Source organism: Varroa jacobsoni, unplaced genomic scaffold (assembly GCF_002532875.2).
Source record: "Varroa jacobsoni isolate VJ856 unplaced genomic scaffold, vjacob_1.0 scaffold_544, whole genome shotgun sequence".
Lineage (NCBI taxonomy): Eukaryota > Metazoa > Arthropoda > Arachnida > Mesostigmata > Varroidae > Varroa > Varroa jacobsoni.
Window position 1 is genome coordinate 17,084 of NW_019213446.1, and position 14,508 is coordinate 31,591.

The 14,508-nt window shown below is 39.9% G+C and overlaps 1 protein-coding gene across 1 annotated transcript; it reads left to right on the forward strand.

Annotated features, from left to right (window-relative positions):
- Positions 1-11,787: 11,787 nt before the first annotated feature.
- On the forward strand, positions 11,788-14,508 carry LOC111261299 (cytoplasmic dynein 2 light intermediate chain 1). The gene has a single exon (XM_022834676.2). The coding sequence runs from the start codon at positions 12,285-12,287 to the stop codon at positions 13,314-13,316; it is 1,032 nt and encodes a 343-aa protein (XP_022690411.1). The 5' UTR covers positions 11,788-12,284; the 3' UTR covers positions 13,317-14,508.

The following is a 14,508-nucleotide window of genomic DNA, read 5'->3' on the forward strand; positions in this document are numbered from 1 at the left end:
CAGCAGCAGCAGCAGCAGCGGCGCGACGACTATGGCATGCCACAAAAATGCCCTTTCAGTCTGACAGATAGTTCGGTGCCTCTTGCCGCGCGGCCCACCGTGCCGCATTTGTGGTACTACCGCCGTAAAAATAGAATCAGTGATGACCGCGTCGATGGGTGCAACGGTGGCGACAGCGGCAGCCACAACGACGATGCCTGGGTAAATCCCTATCTGATTCTTTGGAAAACCGCCCGGTCCACGCACACTGTAATTGCAACAGTCAGCTGCTTGCTACAGGTGCCGACTCTTGGCGTTTGCAGCGTGACAAGTCTGTTAGCTTGCAACGAATCGCGGCACCAATAAATATACCGCTGCCACCGCTGAAAAATTGCGTCACAAGCGAAACACAACTATACAGACGCTGACATCCACGCGAAGATTCGGATTATTACCGCCACGGTAGGAGAAAGATAGCAGGAATAAAGATGCTTTAACTAATCGCTAAAAAAACGTCGCGCCTTCACGTAGATGACCCTCAGTGCGTCTCAATCAGAATCAGTTTTCGAAAAAGCCTATAGTGGTTTTGTTAATTAGGTGCTTATTTATCTTACCCAATAAAAGGTAAAGTTAATGAGTTGAGAAATTTTTTAGAAACTACAAGGTATGTATGTATGTATGTAGTATGTTCGATTTTGAGCACAGACACGCTGCCCCGTTTCTGGCCGTAAGCCAGCGATCCGAAAAAACGTAAACTTGTGTGTCGATATAGAACCTAAGTACCGGATGTAGAACACGAAAAATAACATGTTTACGTTGACTAGATTACGGACCGTCATTTTGTTGGTCGATACACACTAATATTTTAATTAACTTCTAATATTGCGTCTGAATTGCACTGGAAGGTTAAAAGTTCGCGCAGTTACTAGGATTTCCTAGTAGAAGGTTGCCACGCAAACGCTTGGCCGCCGTAACGCACGATCAAGAACACTGTGTTAATAAAAAAATAGCTGAATATTCGGCACAGCGTGTCTCTTTTCAAATTGTGGCTAAATCCTGTCAGACGTATCAGTCCTAGCGGACTGTAGTAATCTGAACGAAACGTTTAGAAGAATAACTTCATTTTGGCGGAACGTGATGGACGTCCAGCCATCTTACACGTATACCGCTTTCCAACTATACGATACGAAAGACAAACGAAGTGCTGTCTTTCATAGTGGCAAGACGCGCTGACCACCGATTTCAGCTTCTCGTCTATTTATCTAAAACTTGGTTCAGTTTAAACTATCGCCATATTGGCTTGTTTACTTTCCAAAGATTACAAATTAATGAGCTGAAACATGGAAAGAAATGAACGGTTAACCGCCGGTCGGTCGTTGTGGTGTCCACGCTGGCGACGGTCTGTATAGGTCAACGTTTTACTATTTCATTAAGACACTCGCTCACGGTAGCCAAGAGTCATCTGCTACGTGTCGCAAAGACACAAAGAACAGCGGATATTAACAAACGACATGAGCATATACAATAGAAAAACGAGTAGAGAAACACAGGAAATAACGTTATTTATTCTATGCGTGACTTCTTCTATCTATCTATCTATTTCGGTGGCAACTTTAGTTAGAATGAAAATTCAAGGGTCGCTTCAAAGTGCCACCTTATATGTCACCAAAGGAGGCAATATGCTTAACGTGATGCCAAATTCAATGGCGATAGCGGTTTCTACCGAGTGAATTTCGAAATCACCGGCAACTGGAGAAAGTGCTAAACACGTCTGCACATTTTAAAGTGAACTCAAACGATTTATTATTACGGGAATCGTTTAGCCAGAGATAGTGGATGTTCACCTATCAGATCCTACAGCTAACAAATCGCTGAGCGTTCGAAGCAGGATTTATACAATCAAGTGCATTGAACAAAAAAGAAATCGCTATTATAGCCCAGTGGTAATGTGATTTACTGAGCTGAGAAGACCGCAAATGTAATAAGAAGATTGACGATTATCGACCAAATCTCGATGTGGCTTCCGAAGCCAAAAGACGAAGGCAAAAGTACGAATCAAACTTGTCTTCATGAAGTCAGATATAGACGGTTCTTTTCTAAACGCGTACGAATCAGGTCCGCAGTGAGATAACTGCGAGTAGCACTGCGACACACTGGGAATACCTTGTATGGTTTTTTGACGCGAATAAAACAAACTTCTGCGTTTCAAGAATATTTGCTGCTCAAAAATCTCTTATCTAGGAGGATCTAAAAAAGGAGTTATCTATCGAAAAAAATTACTGGCTAGCAAACGAGACCTTTCCAGCGTCTTCAAATTTGAGGGGATCAGTAATGTTCCGTTAGTCGTTGCTCGCTTTTATCAGAAAGAAGCGCGAGTAATCAAGATCTTCAGACTGTTATTGGTTGCGGCCTATCTAAACTGTTCAGGTTCGTCATTTCTATGATGGATGTGTTTTTTTACCATAGATTTGCTTTATTGCTAAATTATTTCGAAGTGTTTCAAGTAAAGATCATTGACTTCATTCATAGGCTCGTAGAAATTTACGAGCTTCTATGTCCAGACCGTATGATGATGTTTCAAAAACCAAATTTTCGTTGACTTGGTGGAACGTCTAACCTGTTATGTGTCCATGGATCCTGACTGATTGAACTAGCTTTCGGTGGCATAACAAGGTTCATTCGTTGTCCAACCAAACGTGGTATACGCCATCGCTCGACATTTCCTATGCCTTTGACTCGTTGCAACAGTGCTCTGTTGACAATATTTTCTCAGCTTGACGACGAGCGCCGCAGAAAGCGCTCATCACCACTCTATACAAGAACTATGAATAGAATAACATTCCGACATGGGCATGCTATTAATCAAGCAGATCGACCTTTCTTTGCTTAGGGAAAATTATAAGACGGTTTCAGTTGGGAACAACGCATCTCCTTTAGTCGAGATAGGCGAACGGGCAAAAGCGAAGGACTTTGCAAGAATTTATAAGATCCTATTAGCAGTTAGCGAAGCAATTTGTGAACTTCAGTAATTTACTATTTTTCAATCAGCCCTGTTGAATGTCCGTGCCGAATGCGGCTGAAACTTTCTGGATGACTCATTCTTAGACTTCATGTGTTTAAGGAACGTCCTCGGCCGACTTTCTCAGGGGGATATAAAATGTTCAGAGTTGATTCTTCAGATCACGGCCAAATCAGGTGTAGTACCTGCATAGTCTTTTACCTGTCTCTATGTGACCCTATCCTACCCTTCCTTGAGCTGTTCTATTGCAGTCCGGGAGAATCCACAAAAAATTGTTGAGAAGTTCTAAGCTTGATTCTAAGCTAAACTTGATGTAGTTGCGCTTCGCTGATTATAAGGAGTTTCGAGCATTTTCTGCTAACATATCGGATAGTGACCATGTCAAATGATCGCCTTCGAGGTTATTGCCATATACGATGCTTGATTAGGCTTTTGGATTTACGCATATTAGAAATCTGCGATAATCTGGAATACGAAATTTAGGCTTAACGGAGTCCAACATGGACAACATGAAACAGTCTGCCATTGTCAACGAAAGATCTTGTTGGATTACACCGAAAAAAACACTAGTATTTCATAATGTGGTAGCAGTGCGTACCTTGCAAATCTTTTAAAAATGAAACAACTTCAAGACAAGGTTCCCCTTCCCTTTTGGACTATACAGTTGGTTTGTCTTGAACAACCCTATACCAGCCCACCTGCCTCCCCATATAAAATCGTATGTACAATTATGGAGCATTCACTCCATCGACCTTGAAGGTCATACGAGGCAAAAAACGCCAGACGTGAAACAAATCAGTAACGTATGCAAAATGGCAACTGCATCACCAATTATGAATAAGAATGGCGTCATTTTGAAGGACGCCCACTTCGTCATATTCATAGATATCGAGGCCACAGAAAACTTAAGTACTATTATCGATTACAAAATCGACTTCAAAATGTCTATTCTCACTTCATTCGCTTGACAGCAGTATCAACAACAAGCAAGACACATATGCAGACGTAATTAATAGATATGTTAATGAAAAAGGGCACAGAAATAGTGATAGTCGTAACAGACAAAAAAAAAAAACAATCAACGCAGGTATATTTCGGCACAGCTTAGAGATAAGCATTTTGGCCATGCGATGTATTCGTCTTTTTAGCGCCTTGGACCCTAAGAGTAATTAGTAACAGAATAGACGAGCACGTTTACAGAAGATAACCAGACCATCTATGAAAACTAGAATTAATGTACAAAGCGAAATTCTAGCTTGTCTACGACTAGTAATATTTCAACGAAAGCTGCAAACATAGCCTATTTCCTCAAAATAGTTGCCCAACAGTGTGTCTAACGTAAAGGTCAGTCAGATCAAAGATGCAGAGGCAAAACCTTCCGCCCTACCTGGAAGAGATCACACAGGATTACTCGGCAGATTGAAAGGTCATGTGTGACGAGAAAGGCTCCTGACCGCAGCGTGAGTACCTTAAGAATGAATTCTGGCTCGATATCTTGCTGGTCTATTATAGAATGGCCTATTGAGGCTAAACAACTTCGTTCAAAGCATCAAAACAATGGCGGGACACGTAGATGATAAGACAAGCCTAGTTAGGACCAAAAGTTAAAAAAAACCTTAACACTGTAACGAAAAAGATCAGTGAATTGGTGGAACTTAAAGGTCTCTGTGTCTGAAGTTGCAAAAGTGCAAAGCCCTTTTCAAACGAAATTTAGAACAAATCATGTTTCAGGGACACGCTATGCATGCCAAAAAGCAGACGAAGTATTATGGCATGTCTCACTAGAACATGACTGCTGAACTTCACAGTGGCAGTAATTAACACGGTAATCAATAATTTCGGCACAATTCTTTGAACTAGAGAAGATCGCTTGGCTTAAAACCGGAATTGCTCATGCAACTTGCCAAACAAATAGTTCTATACACGAGACTTATTTGGCAGGAAACGGACCTACTGGCCTAAACCGACTAGGCCAAGCTAAACAGTCGGAAATAACAAAACCTGAACAAGTTACAGTTTATATGAGCGGGCTAGACTATACCAAACGAAGATTCTTTGGCCTTGTGTCTGACTCTGATAACAATTCTAAAAGTGCGAGAGGACTCGAAGCACTCTAGCACTATCACAGAATTCTCACGGCCAAAACAGGGTGCAAAACGACAAGCGTTTCCGGATACGCGGAACAATACCAGGTGCACTTTAGAGTCGCTAAAAAGACCATACATCTGACAACCCGGACTATCACACTACACCAGCATTTGCAAGCCGTGGAAACTTCTAAACATACTATGTTTGTTCGAAATCGGTAAAGACATCGTAAAGATTTGCAGCCAATTCGGCCCAGACAGTCGTACACGGATCATGAACTTGCACACGTGCTGACGATAGCAGTACACACATCCCTTTTCCTCAATATAACGCAAATGTTTTATTTGAACTAGCCTAGTTCATCATCGGGTTTAAAACATATCCGAAAGACGACCACAAGACACTAAATACATGGTAAGCGGTTACCTTTCTATGGAAGTGATAGCTCAAAGCGAAACGAGAAAGAATCATTGGTGAGCAACTCTAATCCGCTTCACAGAACCCGAGAAAGCTGGGAAGATTATGTCGGGTGTAATAACCATTCCTCATCCTTAATTTGAAAAGACGCATCTGAACTTATTCAGCAGTAACATAGATAAGTTAGGCATAAGTAGGCTGAGTAATCAATTTCTGCGTTCTTTAAAGTTCTCTTTCTTCCACTCGTGCTAATTATTGTCTCCCTCTGGCATACCACTTAAAATCCGTGCACTAGAACGGTGTTCTGTTGTGAATACAATTTCAACTCGAAAGAACTTCTTAGAGACAGACTTTCCAAGTTAAAAAATCGTATGTTAGGTAGCTATTATGGTGTGTGTTTTATCGAGGTCGAAACAGCGGAGAACATTTGTTTTGTGCACGATAATGGCGCTACCGCTGAAAGAGCTATGAGAGAGTCTGAAAACAGTGCCCGGCACATAGAGAGTGCCTGTCTATATCTGATTCGATATCAGACGCTATATAGCCACATATTAGCACAAAAATATTTGCGTTTGGTGCGACCGCGAGAGACTGATTCACTAAATATGCTTCTTACATAGTAGGTAGTTGGTGGGATTTTGGCCCAGTTGCATCGAATGAACCAGACAATTCAAGAGAAAACAGGTGATAAATGAGATCAGGTCGTCCTGTTGCATGACAACACGAAACTACGTGTGGCAGACATCGTCACCTTGAATAGGAGTTGTTGTTGTTGTACCTGGTGTATTTTCCGAACTCAGAACGTTGTCGGAAAAACTGCTCGAGATCAAACACGGACGAGGCGCCACACACCATCTAGTGGAGATATGGGAGAGAAAATAGCGAGCAATATCGGAAGAATACACAGCACAGTAACTTATTGTCACAATAACGAAGGTGTGATGTTTTCTGTTTGTGGGAACTTATTCTTCGCTTCTCCCAGTTGCACTAATGAAAAAAAACATCCTATTCATGTTGATAGAGAACTGCAATCTACTCGAAATGTGTTTGAGCACATAACGAGAGTACAGCGGTATGACAAAGCGAGGGAACGCCTCTAAAAACGATAGAAATGGAACCACGTTTTAAAAGGCCCAACTGGACTGGCCTAACTGTTGTTTGTTGTCCTTGCTTTTGTCGGTACATGCCTATCAATGCAATAAGAAGACAATAAGAAATGACATATCTGATGGCAAAAGACGTGTTAGCCTGACTATTCACGATTAGATCATTATTGGCGAATTTGTATAACCAAAAAACACTGGACCGTCCAGCAGATGGCCAAGCTGGTTTCTTCTCTGCTTCAGATGATTTTTTTTTGTTTGCGTAACTTGCTTTTCGAAATAGTGAAAATGTTTGTACTGGACTCAATTACTGGTTTGGAGTTTATATCAATGTCTGCCGTACTTTAGGTCAGTAAACCATTACAATTTGAAATATATTTCGAAAACTAGTTTGGACGGGCGGCTCACTAGCAATACTTATTAAAAAACGTTTTATCAATAGAAATGCTGGAATTTTATGGATAAAAATATATAATGTTTGCACGCAATGTAGTACACTAAAAAAATAAACGTGAGAACTTCAACGGCAGCGAATATGTCGATTAGGTAGCACTACAAATAGACACCACTCCATCAACTAGTTCGATCAACTTTAAATAGGTTTCAAACTGAACAAACTTATACTTGAACGAATTTAACCACCTCATAGGCACGCGATTCCCTTTAGGTTCGAACTTCAAATACTTCATTTGCGATATAGACATCGCTATTGACCTGCAATATATTTTGTGAAGGCCGTTTTGTAAAGGACAACTCTCGATAAAGCACTATCGGCCAGATAGAACAACGTATTGCGGTTGTTTCGTTAAGAAGGTACTGAGGCTAACAAAACATGCAAAGAGCTAGGGAAATATGGCAGAATGTCTGTGCCAGAGATAGATCGGATTCTGCTCTAATTTGCAAAGTTGTTTGACTAATTTAGAGTTGCTTTTTAAGAAACGTCACAAATGTTTTTAATATTTTCTAGATAATGACAAAGTGACTGCATAATTACTTGGCTACATCAATCAATCAATCCGAATGAATCTCGGTAAATGCGTAATACCAAACTTCCTTCTGTTGGTTAACTAGCAATACGAGCGCCTATTGCGAGCGTCCCTTCGCACTACTGGAGATGATCGACGCGAAAATGCACCTAAAGGACAAGGAAATAGATGAGTAGAAGAACTCTTTTCCCGCAAACGTGCTAAGGTCAAAAACATGCTAGCGTTTAGCTGGATTGCCTAATGTAATACAAATCTTCAACACAGAATCATCTAGCCTAGAAAAAATAGATAAAAATCTTATTAGGGGTAGTTTGCTATACGCAGTGTCACAATAGGTTTAGCTTAGCTATTCCTATATTTTGTTTCTTCTATTTTTAATTTCTGTACTAGCTGACTCCATGACAGATACGGCGGTTGTATGTACCCTCTCATAGCTCAACTGTGTACCGTCTCAGGTAGGCTGTACGTCGTCACCGGAATATGACCATTTTGAATAGCTGAAGAATCTTACAGGCAGAATTCAATAAGGACAAAGTATCATATTGTATCGTATCTAAATAGATTCTGTTCCTTTTCATTACAGATACAAATACATATAGTTAAATGAGCATTCGACATCAGGTCGTTCCACGAAGTTTCGCTTTGAACGAGCCGCGCTATTTGAATAGTCTTTTTCTAAGACGTATCGCTCCATGCGTAAGTAGTAAGTTACCAGGTTTACCGAGCGTCGGCTAGCGTCTCACTTTAGAACGACAAAAGACCGCCACGCAATTTTTTCGTTTCTAGATTTTGCCGTATTCCCGATCAGCTGGCAACATAGATTTTTTCTTATTCGAAACACTTACAAGGTTGAAATAATTAAAAAGTAATGAACAAAATTAAGTGAAATAATAATGAGAAGACTAAATGGGTCGGAGTACTGAAAATCGTTTTCTTAACGTACATTCTGTTGATTACGTAGAAGCTAATTTTGCTGAGACTGGGCTATCATGCCTATAAACACGTATAAAAACAGATCTCTCCTAACCTAATTAACAACCGCACGAGTATTCGTCAGAACGCTCAATGGGATAATCACCTGGTAGCAATAAACTTAGGTTCTTCTTGATAAAGTAATTATCGATGAATATTTGCACTTCATTTTATTGTCCAAATTGTGTAGACTTTTATTTTTCTTAGAATCTCTGCAAATACAGATTTTAAGCACTTTAAGAAAATCTGGCTAGAACACTTTAATGCATACTATGCAATAAGAAATTTTCCAAACACCAAAAATTCTATTGTGGTCCTACAGTGGGGTGCCAAAGCATTTTTTGGTGTTCCAGTGCCAACGGCTCTCAAATCTGCTCGACGAATGTTACCGTCCTACTAGCGCCTAGGTTCTCGATGAGGTCTGATGCTTCATATTTGCGACAAGTTCTGTCGAAGGTCTCGCGCGCACATATATATATATATATATATGCACTTTTTATAAGTGACTCATAAATTGCTGGCTTGTCCGAATTTTTTGTAAAGCTTCCGATACAGCCGAAAGTAATGAACTTCCTGTCTACGTCAAATACAAAAGACAAGATCCGAAAAATCTTTTCCGAAAAAAAAGGTTAACGGATTTGACCGAGATTATAGAAGCGATTTCAAATTGCGCCAAGGGTTGCTTAAAAAGACTTTGCACTGTAGAAGTATATGAAACACTTGAAGTGGACAATCCTGACGCATCCATATTTTTAGCGAGAATATCCCCTTTAGGTGGATGCAATGTGAAGCTGAACCTCAATGTCTTTAAACATCACTTCCGGTATACGTGTTATTTCCTGCAATCTTAGTGATGATCTATTGCTTTTTAGCAATCTCTGTCGATTTCTCTGGCCGTGGATTCGTAGATGTACAATCATCCACATCAACAGGAAAAGTTAATGGTTCTAATTCTAGTTAATGGTTAATGGCTAATTATTTTTGCCTAGACAGATAGTTAAGTAATACAAATAATTCGATAGCTTTGAAATTAGTGGACAAACATTTACAACTACAACGCGAAAAAACAACACAATCAATCAACTATGTGGCCCGCTTTGTAAGTAGATTGGCATAGTAAGTTTCTTCCAATAAATTTAAATTCATTTGGAACTGGCGTAGCTAAAAAAATGTAAAGTTGGAAGTTCGAAGTTTACTATACTTATTACTATTAATCTGAATGAAACGTTCTTCAATTGATTGTTGTCAAATAATTAGCAATTTATTGTATTCAAGCTAAGAAAACGTTGAACTTGCATTTCTTATCATTGAGTTAAATATATACAAAGAAAATATAATGCACAAAAATAGCTTTGCGGCTTCGCAGGCGAGCTTCACCTATATCTATATTGTGAACTACGGTTGAAAAACAGTATATATAAATACAAAAGCGGAGTTTTTAGATCTCACATTTACAGGCATCGTTTATATTATTTATTCACTTCAATAAAATTACGTAATGATCGTCACGGACGCCGGCTAAATAAAGTATTGAAAAGCCGGTTTGAAAAGGTGCAGCAGAGTCACTTACCAGAGTCCACGATCAGACAGAAGCTTTTCTTTGATCATTCTCACTGACGTATTCGCTTTTCTAGCCACTGACTTCAACGAACGTTGAAATGATGAAGTTGAAAGTGTAAGCCCTTTTATAGCTACTCTCAAATAAATATCTCTAGAATAAAACACCAGACATCCAGCTTGTAAAGTATATTCTCTGCAGATAATGCGATAAGACCATGAAGAAATAGTTGTGAGGCAGCGGGCACCTTTTTAAAACACTCAACTTCAAAACGTTTAATTTCCACGCGGCGCGTACGTGGGCTTCGTCAGCTGGCGCACCCTTCCACGCTCTACTGTGCTATGGCGAACACGATTTAAACTATATTCGTGAAGCGAAGTAATTCAACCTGGACTATTTTTCCCCAAATCCAATATGGAGCATCATTTTTTTTTTATCTATAAACAAAAAAGTTATTATTTAACTTTAAAAGCAAGTTTCAGGATGCGAATCATTACAAAATACATTGAAAAGAAGGAAGATTTATTCTAACTAATTTTTGTTTCCGTCGTTGCCAGTTGATACATTACGATTATCGAATAAGACAAAAACTTTGTCAACTTGCAAAATTATATATATATACGTAAAAATAAATAAGTATCCTTCTCATGTGTTCCATTAAAAAAATTATTATACTGTTAGCGTGATCCAGAATGAAATTTTGTAATCGATGTGCTGCTTGCTCTTTTTTTATTGAAGACACTACGAATAATACAACGCTGATACTAAAAATAACGATAGTAAAGAAACATACAATTGAACTTTCGAAATCCCGTTTTATTTGAGCACACCCTTTCGAATAGTTTACTCCGTATCCAATTAGTTGTCAGTGTAAGTAACATAACCTGTATAGTAAATTTTCTTTAAAACTATTTGTTAAAAAGTGAGCATTTCTCTATAGCCTTGTAGATCGTCTACGTATTGACTACCAGCGTACATCGAATTGGTTGGATTATTACTCATTGTGATGTCCAGGTCCTTCACCTAATATTTAATCATAGCTATCATATAGGATATGTAAACGGTGGCACTTCAATTTGCAAGTGTGACCTTTTTCACCTGATACATTCGAATTTCGATCAAGTCAGAGGAAAGGTTTCACCAATGTATTGTATAGAACGACTGCCCTCTGACGAAAACTAAGTAATTTTTCAGCAACAATCCTGTCACTGCGGTTACTGCATTGTTACTTTGTGCTGCCGACATCATATATTGAGTGACGGTCCCATTCTATGTACCGCACTGATTTATAAGACAATCAGTTTCTTTCTATCTAGAAAAGGCTGATATCCCTCTGATATTTCTGAGGACAAGTTTTGAATATCTTTCACAGTAGGGCTTGTATTATGATAATATAGACGCTAGTGTAACGTAACTATACAAACAGTTGAAATGAGGAAATCTAGTCAGCTCCAAACCGTAGCTGGGCCTTGAGTCCGAAAACTCACGGTTGTAAATCCGGCGAGAGAAGTATTATGCTTCTTGTGGTAAACTATAGCAACATATGAAAGCAACCTGCATATCAAGCTCAGCTGGTATCTGAGCCGTTCAGCCATTAGCAGTAGACAATAGCAACCCGCATGCATCGTGCCTCCAAGCATAAGTTGTCATGGAGATAGCCGACAAGCAGAGCAGAGGGGCCTCACTTGCCAAGCAAAGCAAGCGACACTGAGGAACCCTTAACCTATTTAGTTGCAAAAGTAAACTTTCAGATTACTTGTGCTAAGTAAGTGACTATCAGTTAAATTGTCATCTCATACTCGCACGTACCCGGGACGCATCAAGGAACTATAGAGTTTGGGGTGCAAAGGGTCGTGTTTTGGTGTGCGGTCTGCATGTCGGAGTATCGACCCTAAGCTGAACATCATGGTCAAACCCGTTCATGGCCGTGCAAAGCCAGTATACCACGCTACGATTCTGAAAAGGTAATTGAGGCGGATCAGACTTTTCTGATAAAGAGATGCACAGAAACCATACTTGCCTGAAAAATTCCGAAAAAAGGTGTATGACCCTAAACCTTCAGCTGAACAACGGTTCCTTATTGTACTGTTCAAGTGCGCTAATTTCGTCAGCATCGTCGTTTATTAAAAGGAAATCGTTATAAAAATATAGTACAACACACGATGGCAGCAACTGGAGTACAGATCGGTAGCTTGTGGGATCATGCAGTCAATATTTATCGACAAAAGCAGAAGGAGAAGGAGAAACAGTGCATTGAAAGTACTATGTTTTTTGTCGGTAGTCGTCAGGCTGGAAAGACATCGATTATCTACAAGTTCCTCGAACGAACAGATCATCCTAAACCGTCCGTGGCACTCGAATACTTCTTTGGAAGGCGATCGTTGTTTGGTTCGAGTTCCGATGTGTGCCACATCTTCGAGCTTGCGGGTGGCGCTTCCTTCAAAAAGATGGTGGCAATACCTATAACGCCGCAAAATCTGATGTCACTAGTCGTCATACTCGTGCTCGACCTTTCGGTTCCTGACGAGCTTTTCATAACAATGGATACTCTTCTGACGGCGATCAGAGAACGAATCAAGGATGTGATCGGTCAGAGTGAACAGACGATACCAGGACTTGCGACATCCGTCGATTCCGCAGCCCGTGCACGAATAGGCGAAAACCATCAAGACAGATATATAATGGATATCTTTCCCGTTCCGTTGCTAATACTTGGCACAAAGTACGATATGTTTCGAGATTTTGAACCTGAACATAAGAAGATCATCTGTCGCTGCCTGCGGTTTCTTGCCCATGCTTATGGCGCGTCACTACAGTTTGTCAGTCAACAAACCCCAGATGTGCTTTCTTCACGAGTGCAGGCCGTTCTGAAAAAAAGGGAAATTGCGAGAGAAAAGCCCAACGTCGATTACAATACAGCCCTAAACATTGCAATCGCAGAGGATTCGTTCGAACACATAGGAATATTCGATGTCACCAATCGGGTGTCCCTTGAGATAGCCAAAAAAGCGTGTCGAGAACTCATGAGGAAGACCTTCGGTGAGAAAGATATCGATATCCACCCAGAAGATTCTGGCCGGGATGCTAACTTTAAAGAGTATGACATCGACATTGTGCTCGCGCAGAAACTTAGGGAACTCGAGCTTGAGGATAGCTCGCAGAATCTACTGAATATGGATATAACTGACCTTTAAATCAGACAAACATGCAATTACCGGCAACAAACAGAGTTCAATAACACTATAATAATCAAGGTTACTTAAATGAGAACAGAACAATTTTGACATTAGGTTTATACCATTATAGTGTTCGCGCTGAAATGATCCATATAATTATTTGGTGACTTTTTTTGCAAAGCTAATGACCGAAATGACGAAAATGTATGTTTGTAGCGGCACTTTTAGGTTCAAGAAAAATGGCATAAACCCTTATTCGAGTTTAACGAGGTCGACGAAAGTGTGTTAAAGCAAACGCTAATTGCAATGGCCTCTAAATAGACACTTTTGCGCGGATCGCCTACAAGCGCCGCTGTACGACTTGGACTGATTTCATGGCATTTCCTGCGTGTGAACATTCGGTGTACAGTTGTGTTCGGAATAAGAAGCGATCCAAGGAATTCCTATGGGAAAATATAGTTTTAGCGTAGAATATAGCAATGAGAAGCAGGCTGAACTGCATAGATGGCACGAGCTGATTTGCAATGGGTATTTCCTATACAAAGAGGAACATTGTCAGAGATAGCGGTATTGAAAACCGGGGCGGCAGTACTACTGTGTGTTGATTCTCAAGATTCACGACTACACGACTTTCCTTTTTGTCTGTTCAAAGAACGCGAAAGCTAGCAGTATTTATAAGGGTTGTATGTTTTCCACGGATCTACCTATTAAACAGATCTTAGCAAACGTAAATTCTAATCGGCTAAATCCCTAGTTTGTGACTCGCAAAGCTAGAAAAATGGGTCTAAAGGATGTCGATATAATACAAAGAACTATTTGATTGCTGAAAAGACAACGATAGGAAGAATTTACGGGTATATTTGCTGATCCAACATTATTATAGTGCGCCTCATTATTTTGTTTCATAAGCTTAAGTTACGTTATACTATATGCTACTAGAAGTAGGTAAACGAATAAGTTTAAGGCGCAATTTGTGAACAATCAGTAGCTTGTAAAAACGTGAGCTTGAAAACTAAGATAGAGTAACACCTATGATAGTGGAACTTATGACTTATAAGCGTAGAAATCTATATCTTCTAGACATTGAGCGCCCTGGAGTTCTACATGTTGTCGCATTGTGTTTAGTAACCCAGATAAAAACGGTGCGCGTGGACACTGCGTTGTAGACCCATTGTTTGTGCAAATGGCAAAATAAATATGATAAAATTAT

What these genes read in the sequence shown, in the direction of transcription:
- LOC111261299 (XM_022834676.2), top strand. Translation starts at nt 12,285, where the DNA reads ATGGCAGCAACTGGAGTACAGATCGGTAGCTTGTGGGATCATGCAGTC.